The sequence below is a fragment of the Colletotrichum navitas genome (genome assembly GCF_030913465.1).
Source record: "Colletotrichum navitas strain CBS 125086 chromosome Unknown LY79scaffold_1, whole genome shotgun sequence".
Classification (NCBI taxonomy): Eukaryota; Fungi; Ascomycota; class Sordariomycetes; order Glomerellales; family Glomerellaceae; genus Colletotrichum; species Colletotrichum navitas.
Genome location: NW_026850547.1, coordinates 834,411 through 861,140, shown reverse-complemented (window position 1 = coordinate 861,140; position 26,730 = coordinate 834,411). Strand labels below are relative to the sequence as shown.

The 26,730-nt window shown below is 56.6% G+C and overlaps 9 protein-coding genes across 9 annotated transcripts; 3 read left to right on the top strand and 6 right to left on the bottom strand.

The window, feature by feature from the left end:
- Positions 1-2,066: 2,066 nt before the first annotated feature.
- LY79DRAFT_532794 (uncharacterized protein) lies at positions 2,067-3,025 on the bottom strand. The gene is made up of 2 exons (XM_060556319.1): positions 2,646-3,025; positions 2,067-2,599 (listed from the first exon to the last, which is right to left on the bottom strand). Exons 1-2 carry the CDS (start codon positions 2,675-2,677, stop codon positions 2,164-2,166), a joined length of 468 nt encoding a protein of 155 aa, XP_060420674.1. The 5' UTR covers positions 2,678-3,025; the 3' UTR covers positions 2,067-2,163.
- Positions 3,026-4,982: 1,957 nt separating this feature from the next.
- LY79DRAFT_9865 (uncharacterized protein) lies at positions 4,983-6,373 on the top strand. The gene has a single exon (XM_060565274.1). The coding sequence runs from the start codon at positions 5,318-5,320 to the stop codon at positions 6,110-6,112; it is 795 nt and encodes a 264-aa protein (XP_060420673.1). The 5' UTR covers positions 4,983-5,317; the 3' UTR covers positions 6,113-6,373.
- Positions 6,374-8,590: 2,217 nt separating this feature from the next.
- LY79DRAFT_9879 (protein phosphatase type 1 complex subunit Hex2/Reg1) lies at positions 8,591-10,749 on the top strand. Its single transcript, XM_060565276.1, has 3 exons — positions 8,591-9,417; positions 9,466-10,373; positions 10,455-10,749. The coding sequence occupies exons 1-3, from the start codon at positions 8,720-8,722 to the stop codon at positions 10,499-10,501; spliced, it is 1,653 nt and encodes a 550-aa protein (XP_060420672.1). The 5' UTR covers positions 8,591-8,719; the 3' UTR covers positions 10,502-10,749.
- A 3,950-nt stretch (positions 10,750-14,699) lies between these two features.
- LY79DRAFT_532787 (uncharacterized protein) lies at positions 14,700-15,478 on the bottom strand (the record flags this gene model as incomplete). Its single annotated transcript, XM_060556318.1, has 1 exon — positions 14,700-15,478. A coding segment is annotated over exon 1 (476 nt), but the record flags the coding sequence as incomplete, so codon positions are not given.
- Positions 15,479-16,202: 724 nt separating this feature from the next.
- Positions 16,203-16,701, bottom strand: LY79DRAFT_698777 (uncharacterized protein; the record flags this gene model as incomplete). Its single annotated transcript, XM_060564877.1, has 2 exons — positions 16,203-16,221; positions 16,343-16,701. 2 exons carry the CDS (start codon positions 16,699-16,701, stop codon positions 16,203-16,205), a joined length of 378 nt encoding a protein of 125 aa, XP_060420670.1.
- Positions 16,702-17,400: 699 nt separating this feature from the next.
- LY79DRAFT_532785 (Rad17 cell cycle checkpoint protein) lies at positions 17,401-20,275 on the bottom strand. The gene has a single exon (XM_060556317.1). The coding sequence runs from the start codon at positions 20,153-20,155 to the stop codon at positions 17,525-17,527; it is 2,631 nt and encodes an 876-aa protein (XP_060420669.1). The 5' UTR covers positions 20,156-20,275; the 3' UTR covers positions 17,401-17,524.
- Positions 20,276-20,932: 657 nt separating this feature from the next.
- LY79DRAFT_503561 (uncharacterized protein) lies at positions 20,933-22,281 on the bottom strand (the record flags this gene model as incomplete). The annotated part of the gene is made up of 3 exons (XM_060553410.1): positions 20,933-21,039; positions 21,092-21,724; positions 21,792-22,281. 3 exons carry the CDS (start codon positions 22,279-22,281, stop codon positions 20,933-20,935), a joined length of 1,230 nt encoding a protein of 409 aa, XP_060420668.1.
- A 1,335-nt stretch (positions 22,282-23,616) lies between these two features.
- Positions 23,617-25,510, top strand: LY79DRAFT_503316 (uncharacterized protein; the record flags this gene model as incomplete). The annotated part of the gene is made up of 4 exons (XM_060553388.1): positions 23,617-24,328; positions 24,402-24,760; positions 24,823-25,303; positions 25,389-25,510. 4 exons carry the CDS (start codon positions 23,617-23,619, stop codon positions 25,508-25,510), a joined length of 1,674 nt encoding a protein of 557 aa, XP_060420667.1.
- Positions 25,511-25,667: 157 nt separating this feature from the next.
- LY79DRAFT_9794 (uncharacterized protein) lies at positions 25,668-26,305 on the bottom strand. The gene has a single exon (XM_060565271.1). The coding sequence runs from the start codon at positions 26,179-26,181 to the stop codon at positions 25,825-25,827; it is 357 nt and encodes a 118-aa protein (XP_060420666.1). The 5' UTR covers positions 26,182-26,305; the 3' UTR covers positions 25,668-25,824.
- Positions 26,306-26,730: the final 425 nt, after the last annotated feature.

Here is a 26,730-nt window from a genome sequence, read left to right as displayed (position 1 = left end):
GCGTCCCTGCTTATCCCGTGACCGTCGTCCTTTCCTGCCTCCTCCCTCCCCCCCCCCCCCCCCCTCAGCACAGGACAACGTGGTACAGAACAACGACAGAGTAGGTAGTAGCATAACACACAGCACAGCAAAGCAAAGCACAGGCAGCAACCCGCAGGACAACCCCGGCGGGCGTTGGTTCGTTGGGGAAAGAGCGGTTCAAACGCTTTCCTTCGCCCCCCCCCCCCCCTCCTTCAGTTCGTTGGACGGCAGTATGGTGGGTGGTTTTCCATCTCCGGAATAAAAGCACCCCCAATCCTGTCGAGCGAGACACTGTGAGAAGGAGAGAGTGGCGGGGGTGCCATATGGGGGGGGGGGGCGGAGGCGAATTTTGTGGCATTTACTTCCCTTCCCTTCCCTTCCCTTCCCTTCCCTTTCCTGCCGTGCGAGGATCCACCATGCTGCTGCTGCTGCTGCTGCTGCTGCTGCTGGGGGACTGGGACCTGCTTCCTCGGCCCTAGGTGTCACGGACATTACACCAATCACAAATCGTAGCACTCGAGGTCAACGCAGGTGCCGCTTCCCGAAAGTCGCACGATTCCTGGACGTAGGAGTCGTTGTTGCTAGAGGAGAAGCAGGATCACCCCCTCGGTGGTGAAGTCGGACGGAGAGGGTAGTACAACAAGGAAGTGCGGCGACTCGCCGCCGCCGCCGAGCCCCGGACGCTTCCTCCTAGCCCTCCCTTCCTTTTCGGTGAGGGGAGGAAGGGTGGGGGCCGAGTCGCACCGCCGCGTCGCACCGCCGCGTCGCACAATACCAACAGCCAAGACGTGGACCTCCTGGACCTTCAGTAACCAGCCAGCCACTAGGCTCTCTCCGCGTTTCACTAGGTATCGACGACAGCGCATCCGCGTCGGGTAGGCGGTATGCGGGATGACCTGATCATGCAAATTCTGCCCGGATGTCGGACGGACGCTTGGAGCTGCTGTTGTTACACGGCGTAGGTTTAGTTGGAGGCCTTGCTGCCCACGGGGGATCTCGTTTCTCCAGAGAGCCAAGAAGGTCAATTCAATTCAATTTCCTATCTTTCCCCGTGGAGCCCCAGGCCCCCCCTCCGTCTCGTCCCGTTAGAGGAAACCAGGGACCAGTGCTGCCAACTGTATTGGAACGGTTTCCTTCCCATTCGCCCGTTGCCGTATCCAGACTCCAGATACGTCAAAATGCATTCGTCGACGAAGCCTCCAGGGCTGCGACAGTGATACGCGAGATGACACGATAAGAATAGCCTACGGGGTTTCATGAGACACCTCTATAAACCTAACCTAACATGGCCCAAGCTCTCCTTCAATTCGGAATGGTACAAGGCCAAAAAGGACCAAGTCTGCCACATTCCCCCATTGGCCCTCTGATCTTGTCTGTGGCATTGCCTGCAACAGCTATGCTCACCTCGTTTCCCTTCCCCGCGCCGAGCCCGTAGCTTGCTACCAACCAGCGCCCTGCTTGCATGGCATGCCTCTCCTGAAGTCGGGGGGGGGGGGGGGGGGGAGTGTTAATGGGCACCGACCAAGTTAGCTTTGCGTATACCCCAGAGTGTTCGTCCATGTGTACCCGAATTTACCAGCTGACGATGGGCATAGGCCGAGACATACTTGCCGCCTACATACCGGTAGTACATGGGTGCACACGTCGAGGGCAAGCAAAAACTGGGGAAACCGACTTGGCCTGTGAATGGTCGTTTGCGGGATCCTATCTGCATACTAACGCCGTCATCACGCAAAACCAGGACTCATCTAACACGACATCTCGGAATCGATATCGATCGACAGGCCGCGAGCAACGGGAGTTGGCTTTCTGGGGATCGAAGATGCGTATCTCGAACCATATATTGTCGACCTTTGGCGTTAATTACCTGCAGTCTCGGTCTGTTCAGGGGTTGATCTTGCTGGCAAAGACTCTGGCCTGGCCTGTCTGTGCTGACAGCCACTGCGCCACGGAGGGGCGAAAAGTAAGCACACTATATGCGCGCCAAGTATCTCAGTCCGCACCTGGTGGAATGCCCAGCAGCAAGCGCTTTTTTTTTTTTCTTTCCTTCCTTCTTTTTCACGGTGACCAGGATACCAAGATAAGTGCGTTGCAGTGGTGCGTTCGATGTTGCGCAGCTAGCGATTAGTTGCAGTTCCCTTCCTACATGTGGTCTTGCCTATTGGTGTGCGTGCGCTTGTGTAACTGCGACTCCTCAAAGAGGCTCGACGACAGGTGGGGAAAGAGTTGAGTTGAGCCGACAAGAGCATCGGCTGCTGTGATAACGGTCCCCCGGATGAGACCATCGACGAGAACACCACTCGTTAGATACAATACAAGCCGGGCCCGATTCGGGTAGCTTAAAGAGAGAGGGGGAAGGGGTTTGCCTGGCTGAGCGGGGGCACCTGGAGGTCGAGCTAGGTTACATCGATGCAGCAGCATCCAAGTTTTCCGATGATTGATGAATGTGCTTAACGTTTGCCAAAGCCCAACGTGATGCTTGACTTTGTCGTGTTTCTCAGATGCTCCGAACCAGCTGTGTGTGTACCTTGCGTGATTGGCGTCTTGGACTCTTGGGCAGCCATCGCGGGGACTCGACGTACGTTGTCCTCAACAGAACGCCGATCGATTCTGACATCCGGAAGGTGGGGCTTGAGGCTCGTGCCTCTTTTGCCATGGAGCACAACAGTCGTCCGATAGTGACGGCTAACGAATCCCTATCGGGGGCCTCGACTTGACCGATCCAGAATAGGCGACGGGAAAGTTGACGAGGTGGGCGAAAAGTGTATACAACCAGCTAGGAAGGCCATGCTTCTGTTGACGGCACCGCCATCAAGGTTAAAACGCATACCAAAACGCACGACGTCTTTGCGTTTCCCTCGCTGCAGAACCTGAAGCTAGAACCGTTGGGGTGGAAAAGGGGTGGAGTGCGGGATGGACCATCGACACACGTACCAGGGCCAGGGCATCGAGATACAGCAGTAAGATGGCCTCCCTCGAAGCAAAAAAAAAAAAAAAAAAAAAATTAGAAAAAAATTGATAATGGGAGGCCGATATGTGATGCCGGCAGCAACAGGAGCATGTCGCAGGTATCACCGCCAAAGATGACGCCACCGCTTGGCTTGGTCCTCCCCCCCTGGTATTCCTTAGGCTCAATGAAGCTCGGCGGAGGCGGAGGTAGACTACCGGTACTCCGTACTGCGTAACTTGACGAGAGGAACCGAGGCGGAACCTGTCAAACTCCCGTTCAGTAGCCACGAGGTCGAGGCCACGGATGGAGTCGTCGTGGGGAGCGTATCCCGGTATCCCGTACTTGTAAACACTACCTACAAAAAAGCCAAGATTGCAGACGCATTGAAGCTGCGGATACCTGACTGGGTTGGACTGCCTACATAGCACAGTCGGCACGCAGTGTTTGTGTAGAGCAGAGGGGAATGCGACATCACGGCCGTCTGCTGTTTGCTGTTGCTCCATTCGCCGTTGCCCGTAGTAGTCTCCTGGAAACAAGAGGCCGTGGGAGAAAATTGTTAGCGAGGTACTGATTGCCCCGCAGTGCCCAAGTCCATGGTACGCCAATCTGCAGCGTCGAGTGACAAGGCCGCCGACCGGGGAAAGGTTCCGGTCATGCGCTGCTCATCGTGTGGGGCACCCCTGACCAAAGCACCCCCTCCACCCACATCGACGCGGCGATATTGTGGGACAGCTGGAACCGACTGTTTCCAACACACGCCCCTTCCTTCCATGTTGCCCGTCTGCACTTGCCCACCTCGCCTTACCTGCCAGCCTCTCTCTGCCTTGCCGACAGGCGCAGGCGCAGGCGCAGGCGCAGGCGCAGAAGTAGGAGCTGGAGCCCATGGATCGTCGCCTCCTTGCCTTGCCGTACGGTAGTGCGCACAACATACTCGTACGAACACACCGGGGAGAGAGGGAGGAAGGACATGGGGAAGGCGGCGAACATGCAAGACACGCGCTTACTGACTGACATTCAATGCGGTCTCAAACCACTGCGCGCCGGCTGCTAATTACATCAACACCGGCGGCTCGGCCAATGGTCCATAGCCGATATCGACTGATGTTGCCCGACTCCCAGCATCATCATCGATTTTGTCTGGACCATCCGATGCATACCCGAGCAGGGAGAAACAGAGGCAAAACCCTGCGCCAGGCTTCAAAGCGAAGGATGCGGAAGCACCTCAGGCACACGCCAGCTCAGCCTTGATACCAGCGCACCGAAGAAAGACCCTTGGTTTCCTTCGAGCCACATTTGCCAACTTGATGTCAGCATTCGGGCCTCCTTCATTTGTCGCTCACGCCACCCGCCGTCGCACCCATTTCGCGCCTGTCTTGGACCCCCCATCTTGGGCCAGATGGTCTGTCTGCCCGAGCGGCCATCTCGACGACCTGAAATCCCGGAAAGGGGAGACCGGCACGGGCCAAAATGAAGCACTCGCGGACACACAGACACGAAAGGGCCTCTCTCTAAGAGTCATCCCGCCAGCTCAGCGGCCTCGACTATAAAGGCAGGGATGATGGTGTCTAGTGGACATGGCAACGTGGAAGTTGACCGGCACGAAGAAAAAAGAGAAGAAAAAAGTTTTCGAAACCCCCCTCCCAATTCCATCTAGCCTTTCTTACTAGGATCTTGCCGACAACCCCCTGTCATTTGGCACCACCCTGTCCATCATCGGCTTGCCAATTTCGAACGTACCTTTAAAAAATAAATAAAAATAAAAAGGGCCATGGGGCCCTTTTTCGTCCTCGCTTGCTGGCATGCCCTGGGCCGAATTCGGATTGGGGCTAGTACGTACCTGTAGTAGTTAGCCCCCGCCTGAACCCTCAGACTTTTGTACTTGCACCAGGTACCATCTGGCGGAGGCCAGGGTACATGTGGACTCCAGCCGACAATGCCGGGCGTGTATACTACTACGGTAGCAGTCTCGACGCAGTAGCCCGTGGCTTCTTCAGGTCAGGAATGCGGATCATCTTGACGGCACTCGTGGCCTGTATACGGCTAATGATCAGTGATCAAGTGACTCGAAGATCGCCGGGGGTTTCGACCTTGAGCCGGCATTCCTAAACTCATTTCCAGGTACGCGATGGCACTGACGGGGGAGCATACTACATCATCTCGCCACCCAATTTTCAACAACAACGTGTGTACTGGCAGTATAGAGCTTTGTTGGATCTCGGCCGAGTTCTGACATTAAGCACTGATCCCTCGTCATCCACTGCGTCAAGTCATTATGGGGATTGCAACCTCCACTTCCCCGGAGCGCCTCGCCCGAGAGACATTTCGCGTGCTCTTCGGTTTGGGCAGATGCAGTGTCCAACATGTTTTTCGCACGTACATGGTCCACTGTTCCATTTCCGCTTCTTTTACCATAGTCCCGGACAATCAGCACCCATTCCCAACGCCGTCTCGGTGTGTCAGTCTCCAAAAGCACTGGAATGCATTCATTATCCAGCTCTTGGAGCCACGCAGTCAGTTCCGTACGTCCGGCTCTTAATTGAGGTACGAATACAAGAAGCGTCGTTTTTGGGGATCGCCGGCCCGAGTGTCTTCGCCGCCTCTCCGAGGCGACTTGGCTCTCGCCTCTGTCAAGTTCAGTTGCCTCGAACCGTTCCTTGGGCCGGACCATATGGTGTCTCTGGTCCATCCTCGTCGGTGACGGCGCGAGTTGCTCTGTTCTCCCTTGGGTCCCGCGGGAGTGACTGGGAGATGCTCTCGTCACTGACTGAGACGTTCCCCTCGAGGAGTCCGGAGAGGGACGCATCATGCCGCCTTCTGGTCTCTTGGTTTCTGCTAGACGACTCGTTTGCGAACTCGCTCTTCCCCCCTCCTCCACTCAGCGAGTCTACCGAGCTTGCTTGGCCAATCAGTCGACCACCACTCACGGCGCGCGCGGCGTTCAACCGCGCCAGCCAGCCAGGCCGTTTTGTGTTTTGTCCGTGTTCGCTGTTGCATGCCTGGCTGCGGATAGGCAAGTCGCAGCAGAAAAGACGGCATGCAGTTGGATGGATATATAATGCGCTCCTTCCCCGAATCTCCCGTGCCGTGAGTGGTTCCTCTCATCATTGCCGCGTCGGTGGACAAGAAGAATCGGACAAATAGCATCGAGGTGGGTACCGGTGTGCTTTGTTCTGTCTGTCTCCTTCCACTCTCCTCTCTCCGTCTCTCAGCGCTCCCCCTCATTTGATACACTCGCGCTTGCACCCCGGTTGTCGGTCTGGCTGCAAGCTGCCACACTTGCATGTTGGGTGCGTGCATGGGCTTGCAGGTTTGATAAACGCTTGCGCAGCGCAACATAGCATACATAGCATAGCGTAGTGCTGCGCTGCGTTGCGTTGCGTTGCGTTTGCGTTGAGCTAGTTGGACGACTCTCCCACCACCGCTTGGTACACTCCACACACCTTTCCTTCTCCCTCTCTCTTTCTCTCTCTCTTCCTCTCTCACTCTCTCTCTCTCTCACTCTCTCTCTCTCTCTCTCTCACTCTCACACTCACTCTCACACTTACTCTCACACACACTCTCTCTCTTGCTCTTTCGGTCCTCACTTCCCTTCGGTTGAGTTTAGTCTGCATGATACCTTACTCCAGCTTTGGATTCACTCTATGCTTTCCATCCCTGCCTTCGTCATCCCCTCTGAACAAACGGATGCTGCGACCACCCAACTCGTCCATCCCGCGCAGAGCAGAGCGAGCTGCCGACACCGGTGTGCTGCAACTCCTGCTCGATGCTGGATACCGGCTGCACAGTACAGTAGGTGCAACTACCCCCCACCCCTCCCCCCAAGTACACATACCATACAAGCACTGCTCGGCGAGGTACGTACCACCCCACGCCGTCCGCACGTAAGGAGCTGCCTTGCAGCACTACGCGGTGTGTAGTGAGTGTACTTGGTGGTGCAAGTACCTGGTGGCGTGCCGGACCATGGCAAAGTACTTTTTGCGCATACGCAACAGCATAGCACATTTTCACTTGCTGCCTTTTCCTCGCTGGTAGTAGAGCCCAGTCCAGTCCAGTCCAGTCCGGTCCAGTCCGGTCCAGTTCCTCTCTCTCTCTCCTCTCCCCAGCCAGCAGCCAAGGTTCATGTTCACGTCCACGTCCCAGCTTCTCACGATCCGTTCCACATCGGTCCATTCATTCCCCAGGACATCAATCTCCAGTCTGTCTTGCTCTCCATGTTGCTCTCCATGTCCCAGTCTTCCGCAGTCATCAGTCTGGCTCGGAACTCTGGGCCCATTCCCAAGCCAACAACAGCGCAGAATCACCTCGTTATCACTTTATCGCTTTCCACCACCCCTTCCAACCCATCCGAGCCGGTCTTGGCTGTCTTCTCCACACAAACTTGACCCCCCCGCCCCTGCCACCCCCTTCAACTCCTTGCCCACCATCACCCTTGCTTGCACCATCGAGCCCTTTCCCGAATAATAAGACGCAAAGGCAAAAGGGAAAGGGAAAAAACTCTGTGTCTCTCACACACCCCGGAGCGTCATCTCCCACGCCCCTCTCACACGCCTCACTCTCCATCTCTCTCTCTCTACCTTTGCCTGCATTCTGCCCCCTCCCGCTCTGGACTTGGACCTCACTCCCCCCCCCTCGGTTTCTGGTAGTACCTCGTCTGTACCCCCTTACCCCTGTCCGTCTTGCGCTGTCGTCTCTGGCCCTGGCTGTATGTGCGTGCGTGTGTCTCTCTGTCCCTCCCACTCCTCCTCTTCTCCTGCCACTCCTCCTAATCCACCAAAAAGACTCCACCATACGGGCAAAAGAACGAGGCTACCTGCAATCAACCTCTGGGCTCGAACGCGCCGGTTATCGTTCCAGTTTCTCTGGCTCCATTTGCTACCCTTCCCTTCCCGGTATTTTGCTTTTTTACCTTTTTTCTCCTCTGCTACCCTGTCCGTGTGTTCGCCCGTCGACAAATTCTCCTCTACACCGAGGCCATACATCTACCTACCCTTTCCTCCCGTCCATCCCCTCCTCTCGGACGCCCTTCTCGTTCTTCCTCTCCTCCCCACTCCTCCCCCCTCCCGAACCGAGCCAATATATACATACAACCTGCTCTTAACCTGTTCCTCTTCCCGCTGCTGCCGACTCGGCCAGTTCTTGACATCCGTCTGCGTTTCCCCGTGCTGCGATATCTGTTCCTGCCATCGCCCATCCTCGACCATCGTCACTGACATTTGCACGCATTTTCCCGTCAGTTCAAGCCAGCGCCCGCCAGCCAGTCAGTTTCTTCTGTCCTTCAGTCACTCGCCCGTCCTATACTTTTATCATACCGCACCCGATCCAAACCACTTCTCCGCCTTTTTCCCACTGGCGAATCCCCGCGAATCGCTCCAGTCACCGCCTTTGTTTCTTGGGGGCGCCACTGCGCTAGGTCCCGAGCCACTGAAAACCTGCACGGCACAGCCAACGGCTTGGTGTAGAACGAATAAGAAAAGGGGACCGACCGTCATCCTTCCAAAACAGACAGCCCCCCCTCCCTCCTTTGCGCAGTTGTCGCTCCGATCCCGATTCCTTGGTCCACGATCTACGGCCCTGCTGCTATCGCTTCTCACTTACTCGCCTACTACAACTACTACCACCACTACAACACCAACACAAGGATTTCACACCCAGATAACCAAAGGCTTTATGACCGATCTTGTCTGCTTCCATACCGGAGTCGCGGCGATTAGGGACTAACGTTCCCCAATTCGCCTATACACTTTCGCAATGGCCGTCGTCTTATCGTCCGAGGAGAACACCTACTTCTCCTCCAACTTGCGACGCTCACATTCTCAACCCAAGTTTGTCACAAAACAGTCCGGATTTCACCCATCAACAACCTCGGCCAGCCACATGAGCGACAACTTCATGGACTCGAAGGCGTATCCCGATTCTGCGCCTTCGTCCGCTCCGTCATCTCCCAGGATCGCCCATGCTGAATCCACCGATCTGTCTTGCTCGTCGACCCCCGCGAGCAATGTCTCGATCGCTTCCGACTGCGACGACACGATAGACCTCGCCGTGCACGCCAATGACCACTTTGTATTCCCCCACTACGAGGAGTCCGATTACTTCAACCACCCGGAAGACCTGGAACCGCCAACAAGCCCCAAGACTGGCGACTCGTATACGGTTTCGCCCGTCGACAACGACACCGAGGGTGACACTTCCAGGCCCAACACACCCGAGTTCATCCTCGATGTGGAACACGCCGAGGACGACACGGCGGTCCGCGTGCAACCCTCGCGCCACGTCGACTATCTTTCTCACAACTGGAAGGAAGAAGACATTTGGTCGTCGTGGAAGTTCATCGTGTCCCGCAGATCCGAATACAGCAACGCAGCGCGCTTGGAGAACGCATCATGGAGGACCTGGATGAAGTCGAAGAACAAGCTGAAGACCGTCTCGCCAGAGACGCTGAACTGGTAGGTGGCATGACTGCATCCGAACGTCCCACGACTGACCATTGGCAGGCTGAAGGATTGTGACGTAACTTGGCTCTACGGACCCTTGCAGACTGGTCCCAACACCTTGAACCCCATCACGACGGATCCAAACAGCGCCAGGCTCACCAAGAACAACTCGTTCGTCAACAAGAAGCCCATCCTAAAGAAGAGGAGCATGTCGGAGGTCATGCTGCAGAGGTCTCTGTCCGCCTCTTCCCTGCTGAAGCAGGCGGCCGCGGCGGTCCAGGCCCAAGAAAAGGACGGCCGGAGACGTCTGGCACGGCCAACGCTGGAACGTGCCACCACTGATTACGTTACGTTCCCCTTCTCATCGAGGAGACTGAGCCGCGAGAGCTCCAACCTGTGCCCCTCGAGCACATCCTCCGGCATCATCTCGCCCAGCAGCGAGAAGAAACACATCCACTTCAACGAGCAGGTTTCGCAATGCATCGCAGTCGATATCAAGGGCGACGATGATGAAGACGAAGAGGCCGGCACTGAACGATACGACAACAGCGATTCTGACGAGGGCGGCGTTATGATGAAGAGGTCACGGACCAAGAAGAAGATGCCTCTCCCCAGGAAGAAGTCGGTGATGATCGCAGCGGCTACGGAGGGCAAGACCATTGCCATGCTACCGTCCACCACCCTCAAGTACCGCGAAGACACACCCGAGCCTCAAGAGACGGCGATGAAGCACAGCACCTCTTACCGGAGTCCCGTCATATCCCCGTCGTCTTCTCAGGAGACCCTCCGGCCCTCGAAGGGATCCGGGAAATTCTTTTTCGATGACGAGGACGAGGAAGAGGAGGCGGCGTCGATGGGATGGCAGTCGCCAACGAGAAGCGACGACAACAAATCAACAGGCCTGCAACGATCATCGTCCACCAACAGTCTGAACGCCGAACCAGCTGGCATGCGTCGGACCTCGTCAGGTATGTTCATGCCATATGAAGAGGGGGAATCATCTTCCAACGAAGGCATCATCGGCCGGGTCATTGATACAGTTAATACAGCCCGGGATATTGCACATGTCATTTGGAACGTGGGATGGAGGAAGTGAGAGGAGAGGGTCAGCTGTGACGGTTTCGGGCACCCCCTTGATTCTCTTTTATTTTTTACTATCAACAAAAGCGGACGCCACACGGATCGACGGCATTTTTCAGTGGATGTACGATACGAGGGATCTAGGACGCGTTTTCCCGCCATACGGGAAGGTGGACAAAGCTGGGGCACTGGGCACTGCAACTGTCGATTTGCGAGTATATAATCGGGCTTGTGCGAACGGATCTACGGGTACGATTCCGGCTCAACCGCGCCATCGCACAAGGAGAGCATTTTTTCACGCAGCGGGAATCGATCACATTTGGTCGCGGGGTTAACACAGAACGATACACGGCGGAACACTGGTGAGCGATATCGGCCAGCAAAGCATGGTGAAGGGCTCTGGTCATTGCCCGCCCCCCCCCTCCACGTCGTGGCAACTGGAATCTTGCGGGGGATCTTGATGACAATACACATGGTAAAGGCCTGTAAGAATCATTTTTTGGGGGGGAGGGATGGGGGGAATTTGGGTAATTCGGTCGGTCATCATCATCATGATCTGGGACGCCATTTGGGGTCCAGGTATTGGGTTTCAGCAACGGCGCATTGGGAAAGAAGGCGGAGAACAAAAGGAAAATGGGGCTTCTTATTCTGACAAGAAGAATCCGGCCGGATCATGGTGGGTGGTGCGCAATCTCTCGTGGTGCTGTAGCACCAGAGGCAACGATTTGCGCGGGCTTGGGAGACATTGGTGCGCTGTGGCTGCGTCCACGAGGACCTGTCTCCCCGCAATGCATATCTCACCCGTCGGAAGCGCCCTTTGGCGGCTATGGGACTGCAGGTTTGGGGTCGAGGTATGGGGGGGGGGGGGTGGGGGGGTGGGTCACCCCCTTCCCCTTCTCATGTATGACAAAAACGAGAATGGAATGGGATCCGGGCCGTGGTATATAGAAGGGCAGCGAAAAAGGCATGAGCAAATGAACTCGCCGTGGCAGAAAACAAATGCCAATCCATGAACAAACACATCTTGTCTCGATGCTCAACGCGTGTGTGTGGGGGGTCCTCAGGCACGGTAATGGCGAAGTCGGCCGTTGGCCTCGTGGGTTGGTCGTGTGTGTCGTGTGTGCCGAAGCACGCCCAATGTCTCTGATTTTGTTCTGTTCCTTTTTTTTTTTTTATACCCTTTCTTGTTTCTTTTCCCTACGTTCCACGTTCGATGGCGTCTCCTTGCCAGCAAGGGACTGTCATCCTCTGTGTCTCGCTGGCCCTGACCGCCGGGAAGGCGAACAAGATTGGCGTTCCCCACAAAGGGGTGGCGTGTTGGAGAAGGGGGGTTTGGTTCTCCGGCATCCAGACTTCTTTCCTCCTCTGTCTCATCGTGGTGTATTGTGTTCAGATATACTTCTTTGGGGGGGGGGGGGGCGTGGTGGAGGTAGCGTGTGTGTGTGTGTGTGTGTGGGATCGAGGAGGGAGAGAGGGAATGCGGTTGATATTGAGGCTCCCTTGAACCCTGGCGGAGATCGTGGGCCACTTCCCTCCCACCTTCACCTACATACACCATGCACGCTGCCTAGCTACCTACCCTACGAACACGGCGCCGCACCCTCGTCTCCCGTCTTCCCGTCCCCCCGCCGTTTGAGCGAGCGTTGGGCGGGTGTGCGTTTGTGCTGTCTTGTCAGGACCGCCCGTGTGCTCTCCCTCCCTCTCCGGTGTGGTTAGGGGACGGGATGCAGGGCGGGGAGGAGGGCATGAGCTTACGGTGGATCGATCGATCGGTAGCGAGGTTTTTTTTTTTTTTTTTTTTTTTCCTTCGTCCCCTTCTTCTTTTCCTGCGATGGAGGGGGAGGGACGGCACACGGAACAGGGCCCGGCCAGGGTTATTGCTCACGATGACGGCCGGGGGTGAGGGGGAAATAAGGGGCGGAAAGTGCCGTGCGATGATGACGTGACGTTGGTGATTGTTTTGTGGTGGTGTTTATGGGGGCCGAAGCCAACGCACGCTTAATCCTCCTCCTCCTCCTCCTCCTCCTCCTTATGCCCCGCGTGCGAGGAGAGGAGTTGGTCGGGTAGGTTCAGCAGCGCCTCGTGGTGTCTTTTAGGCAGTTGAAACGTCGGCCATTCTTGTCCATCGTTTCTACTCCTCCTTCTTTTTCTTCTCTAAAACATCTTGTCTAAAACAAACTCGATAGATAGGAAGAAGGACAAAAAAGAGAAGGATAGAAAAAGAAAAATAAAATAAAATAAAAGGGCTTTCGGGCAGATACGGAACACTATCCCATCTCTCCCTCTCTCGTCTCTCGCACCGTCATGAATCATTGCCCATGCGCGATACTTTCCACCTGGGCTTATAAGTCGGGGGAGGCGCATGAGGGAAGGTTCAGGATCCGGGGAGGGGCCTGAATCGATCTGTCTGTTGTTGGAGAAGGGTTTTTGTTTTTTGTTTTTTACATCCTCCCTTTCTGGGGGTTATGTTTCCCGTGCGGAAAGCGCGAGGTCGGACGATCTCGAATCAAGGAGAGCAGTGATGTTTTTTTCCCTCTCTCTCTCTCTCTCTTCTTTTGCTTTCTTCTTCTTTCTTCTTCTTTTAGCTTACGGGTTGCACCGATAAATGATACCAAAGGGAGGTAACCAAGGTGGCCTCGGAGTATTGCGGGTTGCAAGAGTTGCGAGGAGGTGTTGGAGGGGAGAGGGCAAGGGAGGGGATGTGAGTTTGCGGGAAGGGTTGAGAATAGGGAAAATGCACGATGAGAGCATATCATCCGCCCACGAAACGGATTGCCCGTTTTGGGGGAGGGGAAGACCCGTGGAACCTTGGGGCGGGGGGGTGGCAGGATGGGGGGGGGGGGTTCCACTGTAAATCAGGGTCCTGGAGCAGGACTTGGCACAAAGTGGAATACCGAACAAAAGACGACGACGACGAACCCTGCACGCGTAAACGTACCCAAAGTACAGGTAGTTTGTGGAGGTGGAGGCGGAGAAGGGTGGCGAAACGGGGAAGAACAACTGGGGAGATCAGATCTCTTCTTCTTTTATTTTACGTACCCCTTCTCCATGTTTTTGGGCGTGCGAATACTGGGGGAGGGGGGAGGGCAACGGGACCAGTGATTTGTCGGTTCCAACCCGCTGTGACTTTTTTTTGTGTTTTTCTTCTTTTCTTCTTCTTCCCCCAAAGTGCATGAATTATCTGTATTACTTACATGATGCATGTGGCTGTCGCGCCCTTGCTCGCTTACGTACATGCAGCTTGCAGCGACGATCCCTCCCCAGGAGGGGAAAGCCTCGGTGGCCAAACTCGTCCCCGATATGGCTTAGAGAAACCCGGGGAGGCCAGGAAGAGACGGAAGGAAAAACAAGCGGTCTACGGTATCCGTACCGGTACACTACTGACGTGCTGTACGTATCCGAGGCACCTCAAGAGGGACCGCCTTGTGACCGTACCTCAGTACGTGTCCGAGGCGCTTCCCCCACCCCCTCTCCACGTCGCACAAGAGGCGTCAGGGATGCTGCGTAGCGTTTTATGCTGAGGCACGTACGCGAACTGGGAGCACGAATACCTACTATCTACATACCTGTGCGACCCTGCGAGGGATCCGCCCTTTGGCCACGCATCTTAGTACAACCTGTGTAAGCGGACCCGGGGGCGAAGCGTACCTGGCGCGCAGATCGGACGAAGGTGCGGGTGTAACCAATGGGGAAGGATACGCGCCCTACGTAAGGCCACATACCGGTAGATGGACGGACCTCGAGATATGTGCGCTGACGCAATAAGAGAGAGAGAGAGAGAGAGAGAGAGAGAGAGAGCGAGATCGATCCGCAAAGCGAGTTTCTTGGGACCACCTGCGACGCCAAGAGGACGCCACGGGAGGCCAGGCGGTTCTGGGAGAGCTTAGACGGGCCGGGGAAGGATGGTTGTTGTTGTTGTTGCTGTTGTTCAACAAGAGGGTTTCCTTTCCCCTCCGTCTCTCGCAGGTGAGTGTGTATGTGTGCTGCTATTCTTATCAGGGATGGAGTGCTTTTTTTTTTTTTTTTTTTTTGTGACGCCCGCAAGTCCATCCCCTTCATTGGGGAGAGAGACCTGGGGAGGGGACGAAGGAACGCGTGGAGGAAGACGCCGGCCCGGGGGGAAGGGATTGGCCAATGGACGGGCCGCGGACAGGAAGTGCGCCGTCGTACGGCGATGACGGGATAGAGAGAGAGTGTGTGTGTGTGTTTGAGAAATGGCGGCGGCTGGTTGCGAGTTTGCCATTCTCAAGGTGAGCCGCGATGGCACTCGTCTCGAAACTTTGCTTGCTTGCTTCCTCTCCCCCTTCCCTGCGCCATAGCATGTAGGTAGACGCCCAAACACCCGGCACTTCCCTGCGGGGGGGTTATTTCTCCGCCCCCCCCCCCCTCTCTCTCTGCTGGCGCGCGACAAAGACACACGCCCGTTTCGGCTCTGGGGGTGGAGGGTTCGGGAGGAAAGGGAAAGGACCTTGTCTCTCACCCCACGGATGCTTTCCCAGGGAATTTTTGGGGGCCGTCTCATTTCCTGTCTTGCCTTTTTGGCCTTGGTCTCTTCGTCTCTCCTCCCTTTCTTTGACGTAGTGCTTCCCCCCCTTCCCCCCCTCCCATCCGTGGCGATGGTGGGGGAAGGGGGCATGTTTTTGATGAGACATGGGGAGAGAGGGTGTTGAGCTGTCGTGCCGCCTGTCCTACGCGAGCACTCGTGGTACGAGCCCCGGTATTGTAGGTGTAGATGTAGGCCGGCCCCCCCAAGCCAGATACACACAGGAAGCAACAATACAAAGCCAACTATCACGTCAACAAATAATTCATAACTGCAAAACCCTCCTGTGCTCATCATGCCCGCTGACAGAGGCTCGCGAGCGTGTCAGTAGATAGCTGACAAGACAGTGAGACAAAAGAGTCCAAAACATACAACACCAGGTATTCGCTGGTCGTCACCGACCCAACTACTAATCCGGCCCTCATTGGCTTATCTATGGGAGAGCGGACGGGATCCCGAGTTCTCCAATGGGTATGGTCGTATGTGACAATTTTGGGGGCTTCTCAGACTATATTGGAATGCGTGCTGAGATAGGCCAACGTGGCCCACGAGGCGCTTCACAAGTTCTCCGTCATCGGAAGGGATGGCGGTGGAATTCAACGTCGTCTGGTGTAATCTGTCCGCTCAGGGGGGTGGCGGCCGGCGAAGAGCCCGGGATCATCGATGACGCCGCATCCGACCCGATGCGGGGGGTCGGCAGACGGATTCCCACCCGTCCGCAGCCCGGCTTCTTTTTTTTTTTTTTAACACCCTTTCTCCGATAATGCGGAGAAGGGGGTATTGTCCCGGTCTGTCCGATCCGGCGGCGGGACGGGTGGATGGCGGGCAAATAGTGATCGAAAAAAAAACCCCCCCGAGCAGTGCACACACACGCTGAGGGTTTTTTTTTTTCTTTTTCTTTCATCAATTCTTGGAGAAATACCGTCATCTCGCCAGAGTGAGACAGACGAGAGAGAGAGGGGAGTCGGGGCATGCTCGAAGCTCTTCGTGGATGCGGTGGTGAAATTGGCGTGCATTCCCGCCACCACACACACACCCGCAGTTGTTCGATGACAGGCAGGCATCGGTGGTGGACCGTCGACCTGGAGGGTTTTGGAAAGCGACCCCCCCCCCCCCCCCCCCCCCCCGGACGTCTCGAACGCGGGCCATGGTGTTGAGCATCGGGCATGATGGCTTATATTGTGTTTATCCGACTGCAATAAGAGTATTAGCGTGTACCTGTACAACCTCAAGAGGGGGACTGACTTGGATACGTACCCCAGTCTTGAACGCGCTGTTCCATCGCCATCTCTCCCGTCCCCCCCCCCCCGGGACGTCCAGCCGGTGATGTCGCATCCGGGTCTGTTGAACCATCGCTGGTAGACCGCAATTCGTCTGACCACGATCTCGATCTTGTCCGTATCGATTGTGAGGCCCGGATTGGCTGCCTCGCCGGTCGCGGCGTAGGATTGTCTGCCCACTGGATAGGCCTTGACGATCTCGGGAATGAAGTCTCTCTTGTTGTCTGTAATGGCTTTGGTAATAGCGTCGTTGATGACTAGGAGCTCCAGCATATTCAGAATGGTGCTAGCATTAAGCATCTCCAAGTTGTCGTCTATGAAGTAGTTGTCGCGCATGTAGTAGATGGCGCTACCGATTATCTGGGGCAGGGCGTACGCCTCCTTGTTGACCATGAGAGTGGACCATCGCGGTCAGCCTTGAGGTAATTGCGCTGGCCTTGGTCATAGCCTTCCAGAACTGCTCGGTGGCTCGCTGCATGGCCATTGTATTGGTGATCGCGTTCGCCCCCCCGTATACTAGTGTGCAGGTACTTACAGGCTTGCAACTTGCCAGAGACGTCGACTGTGTTTTCCCGCCTCGGCGCCAGAAATGCTCTTGTATCGTCCAGGCTTGCCTTCTGAATATTCAGGGGGGGGTTACCAACGGCACTTTTCCCAGTCCCCTGGACTCACAGCAGCCAAGCCCCCCCCCCCCCCCCCCCGGGAACCCCGAGTGATCGGGTTCGAGAACACAAGGGTATACAACGCAAGCCAAGCCGCCCCCCCACATACCATAACTACGGACGCCCTGCGAACCAAAAGTCGAGACTTGATCACGACACAGGCGAGTTTGGCACGTCGTAAGGGCCGGGCAGCAGGGCGACGAGCACGTCAAAGACGACGTGGCTGAGAAGGGCTCGTCTGCGAGGAGTCTTCCCCCAACGCCAGTGTGGTGAAATTGCGTCTCGTAGAGGGGGAGAGGATATCAGAAGGTTGCTCTTTATCAGCATCTATTCCGTAGAAGCGGGACGTCTCCGTCATCTACACGAGGCCCTCATCTCCAGGCCCGTCTGCGATGCGGCATCAAAAAAGTGTCCATTTCCCCCCCCCCCCCCACGCCCAGAGACTCCGCTGCCCGTAAAACCCCAATCCCAAAGCGTCCGTTACCCGGTCCTCGCCTGTTTTTGTACAGTCGCGTCCTCCCATGCCCTCCGTCACCCGACCGCGCAGCATGTTCCTAGTCGTCCTCGATGTCGTCGTCGCTGATGACCAGGTTCTGCACCCGCAGACCCGCCACCGATCCGTCTCCTGCGTGCCGGATGACCGAGCCCCTCTTCCGCGGCGAGGCCTCTTCTGACGGCTTATCTGTAGCCCACGCGTCGCCCGCCACGATCCCGTCCTCCGGCGCGTCTTCGGCCTGCTCGTCATCGTCACCCGTCTGCGGCCCGATGCCTTGGAACGAGACAACCTTCTCAATGTCCCTAAGCTTGAAAGAGTGCAACGTCGACCTGCGCCCGCGGACGATGGAGGCCATGTACGGCAGGCGCTCAAGCAGCATCTCCCGCCGGGCTGCGCTCCCCAGAGAAAGGAGCGGTGCGACGTTGGAGTCGGCCTTTGCCTTTTCGTTGGCCGGCTTGGGCTTGGACTGGCGGTCGGCCACCCAGTTGCCCGCGTCCGTCTGCTTCGGCCGACGGAACGCGCTGGCCCCCTCCGTGAGACTCCTGCGGGGCGCCGTCTCCTCCCCTTTCATGAGTTTCGTGGACCACACGTCCACCAGAGCTTCGAATTCCTCCTTTGTCCGCCAAAGCTTGATGCTGGTCGGGTAGAACATCTTGAACGCATCCGCGCCCTTGGCGCCAGTCGATGCTTTGCGTTTTACAGGGGACGGCAAAGAGAACAGCATGCCGCGGACGGCGACCTGGAAGGCAATCTCGTCCTGTCGAAGCACGTGGCTACCCGAGTCCTTGCCGAAGCTTGCAGATGAGCCTCTGCCGCCAAAGAAGCTGTCCCGGGACGGAAGGAGTAAGTCGCTCTCTGAGAGGTGCTCTATGCATCCGTTGACATAATCCAGGGGCGTCGACGCGTCAAAAGGCGGCACGGTCTCGCAAGAGAACATGTAGTTCTCGTGGAGAGCAGAGATGAAGGTCTGCGTGTCTGTGCCGGTTTCGTCCATCAGCGTATCGACCGAGACCTCCGACGGCTTCGGCCGCGAATGGTGGGCGATGTAGCTGGGCAAGCGCTCTGCCGCATTTGACGCCGAGGGCGTCTCGTCCCTCTTGTTGTAGACCACCTTCCCGACGGCGTGGAAGATGCCGAGACTGGCCTCTCGTTGAGATATCAGCTCCAATGTCTCCTCCTCCCCCTTGGTGAGGGATATGCCTGCCTTGGCGCCTTTTGACTGCTTCGACAAGGCAACCTTGGCTCCCCAGTCCGCGTCTTGATCGCCCTTCAGACACATAAACTCCAAAGAGGATATCGCGCTGCGTATGTCCCCGATCTCGCCTAGACGCTTCAGCACTTGAGGGCCCGGTGTGCGCTTCCTGCCCGACTTGCGTGCCTCTTTCAGCACGACCAGCTCCAGGGCCTTCGCGAGCAGAGTGGGCGCAATCGTGTTGAACTCGATGACGCGTGTCCCGGGGTGCCGCAAGATCTCCGGGCCCAGCAGTCGGTGGGCAGTAAAGCTGTCTGCCGAGGCCGATGTCGTGGTCAACAGCGTTTCCGAGACGATCAACACGACAGGGGTGATGGGTTCACTGGGTGACCGCCGCCCAAAGGTCGTCAGTGAAGGTGTATTCGCCGCGAGGTATTCCAGGAGTGTGCTTCGAAAGGAAGACAGGGCAGTCGATGACCTCGAAAAGGTGTTGGGAAACTCCTCTATGAGGATAATCTTCCCTGCAGAGGCGGACTTTTCGCTGGCTGGACGTGGTACTTCGGTCGGCACATCTGTGTCGAGCTGCCCAAACTTTCCGCCTCTGCTCAGGAACTCTTGGAACTGCGCCGAGGCGGATGTGTACCCGAGATGTGCGCCGAGGGTGTTTGTTGGATTCCTCCACTCCAGAAGCTCATAGCCCATGTCCTTCGCCAACAGTCTCATGGCGGTCGTTTTCCCCGAACCCGCGGCACCTTTGAGGAGGAGCAGACGTTGGCGCAGGCGGCCGCCGACGACGTCCTCCAGCCACTTCCTGACATCGGCCACCTTTCTCTTGTGCACGGCCAGTTCGTCTAGGTTGAGCGGGCCAAACCGTTCCGACCAGGGCCGCAGGTCGTCGTCGTCGTCGAGCGCTGCCGGCTTCATCGGACGGAGAGGCTTGAGGAACTTTTGGCTCGAGCCAGCTGTTGCCGAGGAAGAGATCGGCGTGCTGTCTCGAAACCGTTTTCGTGCGTTTTGGCCGACGATGCTCGACGTGCTAGCTTTCTGCTCCGCGACATCGTCTTCCTCCGAGATCGGGTCGCTCACGATGTCGTCGAGAGGTACTGTCCCCGAAGCGGCGGCCGGTCTGGCGCCGGTCTTGGACGCCTGCTTGGAGAAGAGCGTCATGAGGTCGCCATTTCGGCCCTTGTCATCCACCTTGACGCGCTTCTGCTGCTTCCCCTTGAACTTTTCTGGGCTCGTGCTCGGGCTCTTTGTGCCTTTGTTGGATTGGCCGTTCCGGGATTGGAAGACGGCGGGGGTCGCGACAGCTCGGGTGTTGTAGGCGACACGGGGCTTCGGTTTCGTGGGGCTCGGGGACACGGAAGCGCCCCGGCCGTCGGATTTCGCAGGTGACGAGAGGAGGAAGTTGGTGAGGGTGTTCGTCTTTGGCTGTTGATCGTCTTCATCGTCGGACTCGACGACGTTGCGCCTTCTTCGTTTGGCAGGCGGGGCCATTGGATAGAAAGGCGGTTGGCGAGCTCAACATGGGCGCATGTCTGTGCAAAGTCGCAGGTCAATTGGCGCGACCTTGTTTCTCGGTGAGGTTGACGATGCAAAAGCCGGCGACGATAAGTTTTCGTATCTATGGAAGAAAGCGCGACAAGGCAAGCGTACACGCACGCACGCACGCACGCACGCACGCACCTGCCTTCGGCGGCTAAGCTGCATCCTCGTCATTTGGAGCCTCGCTAATCGGGTCCCCACTTGGACGGGCACTACGGCGAGTGGGCACTAAACTGTCGCTAAACCATCCGGTGCTGGCGGTACCTGGCGAGCCCGGGCAGATCCCCGCCGACTGTCCGACCAGAAGACGACGGCGAAGATGTCACTGATACAAAGTTGCCTCGGCTAGCTAGCGAGCGAGCCTCCGGGTCGTTACCGTTTGGAAAGAAGCCCTACCATTCCGAGGCTGGACGCAGCGTCTCTCAGTCAAGAGCTTCACTGAAGCCGGTTTCTGGAGTCCGCTCAACGGTCTTGATCCTCTAGGAAATTACACAACTATACTTGACGTTCGACCTCGAATGTATCGAAAGCTTTCATTACACGTTTACGTTCATTTCCATGCCTACATACGCGATATGTTGTACAATTTACTCCACTTTTCAAGAGCGCATGCGACACTGCGACACCCGCCAAGTCGGGGGGACAAAAAAGTCAAAAAAGAGAGCGATATTCCCCTACCCAATAATGTCATTGACGCCTCGGGAAAGCAGCAGAAGGCGCATCCGACGCTCAGAAAACCCATCCACGGAAGTTGTCAACAAAGGTCAGAGCAGACGCCAAGTAGCGTTCGTGTACGTCCCCCCATGTCCTGGACGCCTCCTTCATGGCGCGAATGGCTGGAGAATGTCAGCAAACATGGTCTAGGACCGCCGGGTGCGCAGAACCGACCTTTGACATAGTGAGCGTCTGTTGCCCACTGCGAGTTCAGGGCCTCGTGCTCGACGTGGCCCCAGTGTCGCGCCTTCAGATCCGTCTCGACATTGTCGGGGTCAATCTTGGGTCTCAAAAGAGATATATACACAGCGAGGACCAGCAGCCACCATTCCCTCACCAGATCGATGTGGAACTTGGCCGGGATGAAGGGGAGGAGAATGCGGACGGCATGGCTTGTCGTGAGGAGATGCACGGTGAAGAAGTTGTATCCGTGGGTGCCGCGGGGTACCGTCGCAACGAAGAGCGCGACGGCAAGCTCCTGCGATTCTTCAAATTGTTTCACCGGATCGGTGATGGTCCAAGCATTCCAGTATTCCAGGACGAGGCTCTCGTGCTTGTCGAACAAGGCTTCGAGGTTCCCCAGTGCCGGCTCCTTGAACAGGCCGTCGAAACGGCTGTCTGCCGCCAACTTGTTAACCAGTTCGAATGTTGACTTGGAGCTGAATGGCGAGGGTCTCGTGTAGGACTTGTCGTCAAGGTACTTGTGGAAGAAGTTGTATTGCGTGGCTGCCAGGGTGAGTGCTTCGATGGCGATCTCCTTAGAGTTCATCTCGTATGCGTATCCGAGGTGGATGAGGGGGTGGCCAACTTTGCGAGAGGTTAGCAGATGCACGCACCATGGTGTCAGTCAGTCAGTCCTCGGGGCAACACGTACGGCCGCCAATGAGTCCGTGGATCAGGGGCTCCTCGCCGGTGAAGATGAACTTGTCGACAACCTTCCTCCAGTCGTACGAGCTGTAGGCCAGCGAGTCCTCGAAGAAGTCGAGGTACGCTCTCTGGTACGTCTTGTCCCCCAAGAGGTCCCTCCAGTCGTCCTCGGTCACCTCGGCGGGGGATTCTTTCCAGGGCTCGAGCTCCTTCGCCTCGGCTTCGTAGATGGTCTGCAGCTGGCGGTCGTTGGCGCCGAGGAGGTAGGCAGAAGAGAGGATGTGCGGGGCATGATTGTCGTACTGTAGGTTATGGTAGATGACGGAGTGGTTGACGTGGTTCGCCCTCAGCAAGTGCTTGAGGCACCGCGCTCGCTTGTCGTGATCGGTCTCGACATCGTGGACCTCGACGGCGGGGATGTCGATGGCGTGCGCTTGCTCGCTCTCCGAGACGAAGCGGTTGACAATGGGGATGTAGGATAGCAGACCGGGCGCCATGATTACAATGGCTTCAGCTTGTTCGCATCGTTGGAGAGGGAGAAAACGTGGGAGCTAGCTGCAGATGCAATCGGCCGTTAGAGACATGGCGCGACCCGAGCGAGAATCGTTGGGAAAGTGACGTGTGATGGGTTTGACTAGGTGGGGCCGCACGCGCCCCGTGTTACAGGGGGGATCCCGCATCGCATCGCATTTAAAGTGTGCTGTAGCCTGTGTGTGCCAGCTGGACGGTTGGCCACCTCAACCCCGCCATGCCCGGCCGTTTGTGCCCCGCTATCAAAACGTCCGGGGACGGAACGGAACGGAACGCCAGCCATCAATTTGAATTCCGCCATGTCCGACGGGAGTTTCACGCCTCTTTGTTTGTCCCTTCCGCCCGCCGTGCTCGAGATAGATTTCCTGCAGGAAACTTCGACATCAATCATCTGCTCGCCAGGGCTGCGTACCTAATCATTGGAGCTGATAGCGCCTGCTCGGGCTCGAAACCTCAACGGGGACGGGCACTCTCATCCCGTATCCTTTTCATCCCTCCCCCTTCCGGTGCTGTCGGATCCGAAAAAAACTCGGCACCACTGCGACGTCCACTTGTTTGTTCTAGCAACAAGCTAGAATAATACTGACAGTTCCGCTAATGACGGTCTTTGGGGACTCTCATGTCATCCCGGACCCAGGCTACAGATACGTGCCGAGGACAGAGATGGGCATCATATATATGTCTTGCACATTGTTGGGAGAAGGGAAATGCAGTTCAATAGGAACACAAGAAAACCGTATATAGCCACGGCATCATCTATCTCCGTAGGCCCCGAGAGGGACGGCCCAACCACGTCCTCCCACCACTGGGTCATGTCAAGGGTTATGAGCTCGACTTTGCGCATGCAGACGAGCAGGAGAATCCCGTGTCTCTGCAGGTAGCATCCCCATCGTCAGACCGCTTACATAACGATCCCGGAGGACCTTTGACAGGTTGTTCACGCATGAACTGGATGCGATTTTCGGTGATTCAAGGGTCTCTGATTGGTATGCTTATATGGGGCGCAGCTTGCCATTGACCAATGGCTTACCTGGTCGTCACCGAGAATGTGAATGGAGAGCTTCGTGTAGGTTGTTGAAGCTAGATATCGAAGAGCCTCAGCTGGGCGTGGGTGGTATAACAGCGTGAGCGCGAAAACCGCGAACCCCTCATCACTTTTCATTCCTACAAATCCAAAGTCCCGCAATCCTTGACAAGGCACTGGATACCCACGCTTGCTTGTTTGCTTGCCCCGTTGTAAATCCACCCCCTGCCGTCTCCCCCCCCCCCCCCCCCCCCCCGTATCGACTTACATGGCCAGGATGGAGCTCGATAAGAATGAGATTTACTACTTCCTGGACTGCCATCAAAATGCAAAGCGCTCAGGCTCCCTCCCGGCGGTGTATCCGGCCACCCAGTCGGGCCTTGGTAGCAGTCAAGCGCATGTCTTAAGTGAGGACAATAAGCTGTTCGAGCATTACTTCGACTACGACCTTTATGCTCGCGGCCCCAAAGACAACCCAACCCCTCCACACATCATGGCCGACGATGCTTCGCAGTCTGTACGTGACTCTGGGAGCACGACAGAGACATCGTCTATCCGCACCCCCGAGACCTTGCCATCCAACCCGGGGTCCCCTTTGACGGACTATGGCCCCCCCATCTCGGAAGACTACCGGTATGGGAATGATGACCTGGCTGCTCCTGATCTCAATGAATACCCCAATCACCCGTTCCTCTTCCCCAGGATCGACCAGACACCAAACCCACCCAGGGAGCAGACTCTTCAGGTTCCCACCAGGAAGAGGTCACGGCCTGACAGTCCGAACGGGAAGAAACGCGTCGTCAGGGACGTGTACAAGACAAACCAAGTCAGGTCCACAGGATCCTGCACAGGGTGCCGTATTCGGAAAGTCGATTGCACAACTTCCGGTACATGTGACAGATGCATCAAGGCCTATCCCAGGGACTCAAAGTGCGCCTGCGTTCGCAAAGAACTCTTGGCAACTGCCGCCGACCTGTCCTCAGCACACTGTAAGTCTTCCGGGGCCGTGGTTCGGTCGGGGCCACCAGCATTATGATGAACCATCAGCTAACAACGTTCCAGTCGCTGGGTTAGAAAGGAAGGCCGAGTTGGAGGCGAAATACTCGCTCCAGTTCGTGCAGCCACAGGACTACGGGATCGTCCACAGGGGCCATGTGGTGTTCGGCCGTGACCCGCATGGAGCGACAAGGCTGTCTACCGCGCTGCAAAACTACTGTCGCATGTCGGACGATGGTCAGCGGCCCATCTACCAAGGATGCTTCCTCGCCAGGGAATACGGGGTGCCTTCGTGGAACGATCTGATCAGCTGGGGCGAGAAAATCGTCTTCCCCGAAGACAGAGACACATTCGAAGGCCTCATCGAGCTCTTCATCAAGGACTATTCCGCCCCCTGTCGCTCCGGCGGCCCCCGGCGGCCCCAAGTATGGAACCTATTCCCCCCTCCCCCCCCCGTACCCCACGACGCCATACTGACAATCGAAAGATGGATCTCCTCGACAACGTTCATAAGATGAAGGTCATGTATAAGATCTGCTGCGAGGAGAACTTCAACTTCATCCGGGAGAACACCAACGCCGTCGAGCCGCTGCCGCTGCCGGTCAAGGCGGAGTTCAGGACCATCGCGCGGCTGGCCCTCGCGCATTTCGAGGAGAGAGCGCTCGGCGCGCTCGACAAGTACCTCGCCCCGAAAAGGGTCCCGCCGTGCGAGGTGCCGGCGCTCTGGGCCTCGCTGTGGCAGCTGTTGTTCATCTACCGGGACCTGCTGCGGACCCGCGCCCCGTCCGAGACCAACGCCGTCCCGCTGCTCAACGCCGTCGCCGTCTTCTACGCGACGCGCTTCAGGACCTCGGACTCCCTCAAGCTCTCCCTGGACGGCATCCAGGGCTCCTGGGACCCGCGGGAGACCGGGCAGGCGGCGCTCGCCAGCACGTTCGACCACGCCTTGCGGCTCCGCGACACCCTTCGTGAGTTTACCCCTTCCCCCCCTCTCTCTCGCGTTGCGAGCGGCAATATTGTCGTATCCGTCCTCTGACGAACTTGGATTCGCAGACCGCACTATTGCTGCCGGCACAGACAATATCGATATTCGTCTCAAGGGCCTCGTCGTCGATCCTGAGATGAAGGTGCTCAACCGGCGACAGCCTAGCAAGAAGTCGGCCAAGGGAAAATAGGTCATCTCAGTCATCTGGGGATTTCTTGGGATGGTATTCTCCTTCCTGTCGTTGTGGACTGTATGAGTTATGACGGCGCGACTTCCTTCATCGCCTTGTTTCAACTACAACTCGGGCTTGTCTATTTCCTTGTTTCATTATGCTTGCTCTTTCTCAGATACCCGGTCTTTTCTCTTATCTTTATCCACGCAACTCACTCCCTTCCTATCTAGTGACATACTTCTTGATCGCAAGCATCGGAAGGAAAAATGTAACGATGCCGGTTATTGTGATTCTTCCACGCCTCGTCATTGACTGAATCTTGATCACGCTCGTCAATACCTTGCTTCCCTTGGTGCTCTGTGTCCTGAGGTCGGGACTCGTAGTCTGCATTCCTGCATGGCCGCAAGAGTCGACCTGGGACATCGCGACACATCTACTACTAGCGATATGCAGCCTTCAGTCGTCTTCGACCGTAGTAGCAATGGAACAGGCCAGGCCAAATGCACAACAGCTGCAAGGTTAAGAATGGTCTCACAGTGGTGGTTGGTATGGCAGAGGTCAAACCCCTGGGCGGCTTTGACACGGGTATATTCAGTAAACGGAAGAATGAGAAGAGGAGAAGAAGAAGAAGAAGTTGATGCAACTGCGGAGGAATTCGAAAGCAACCTTATCAGTACCAATGAAGACATTCCGGAATGAGGATTATGCTTTCCACGTTCCGGCAGAAAAGGTTGAAACTTCCCTTGGCAGCTGGTAACAAACCTCCAGGCTTGCACCCATCTAGCAATGCAGACAGACACCTATTGTTCACGGGCAGTCGCGGCATATCCAGAACCGCTCTCGTCAACATATCCATATCCGTCAACCAGCCGTTGCCACATATTCTTGGCGTGGCCCATCCCAGGGGAGGTGTGGCAGACACCTTTTGTTCCGGACGGCGTCGCCCTCTAACCCCATGTGCTGATTACGGTGCTTTCAGCTTCATCGTATGTGCGCGCGCACGAGTGTGCCTTCGTGGGTTGGTAGAAGCTCGCCCGAAGAAGAAGAACTACCGTGGAAAACAGAAACTTGCATATCCGATACGAACAAAACTATTGCCTGCGAATGATTCATCATCCATCGTGCACTGATAAGACGATCCCACCTCTCACCAACACCCAAATCCTCGGGAACAAGGCCGACCCTGGTCACCCAAAACCCAGTCTTGGAGATTCCGGGTGCACATCAGCCAAGTCCGG

Bases quoted from the DNA above. Each gene is read 5' to 3' on its own strand.
- LY79DRAFT_532794 (XM_060556319.1), bottom strand. From the start codon at position 2,677: ATGGCAAAAGAGGCACGAGCCTCAAGCCCCAC. The intron at 2,600-2,645 runs CTTCCGGATGTC...AGGACAACGTAC, and splicing joins GCACGAGCCTCAAGCCCCAC to GTCGAGTCCCCGCGATGGCT.
- LY79DRAFT_9865 (XM_060565274.1), top strand. From the start codon at position 5,318: ATGCAGTGTCCAACATGTTTTTCGCACGTACATGGTCCACTGTTCCAT.
- LY79DRAFT_9879 (XM_060565276.1), top strand. From the start codon at position 8,720: ATGGCCGTCGTCTTATCGTCCGAGGAGAACACCTACTTCTCCTCCAAC. The intron at 9,418-9,465 runs GTAGGTGGCATG...GACCATTGGCAG, and splicing joins TCGCCAGAGACGCTGAACTG to GCTGAAGGATTGTGACGTAA. The intron at 10,374-10,454 runs GTATGTTCATGC...CAGTTAATACAG, and splicing joins CATGCGTCGGACCTCGTCAG to CCCGGGATATTGCACATGTC.
- LY79DRAFT_532785 (XM_060556317.1), bottom strand. From the start codon at position 20,155: ATGGCCCCGCCTGCCAAACGAAGAAGGCGCAACGTCGTCGAGTCCGAC.
- LY79DRAFT_9794 (XM_060565271.1), bottom strand. From the start codon at position 26,181: ATGTCTTCATTGGTACTGATAAGGTTGCTTTCGAATTCCTCCGCAGTT.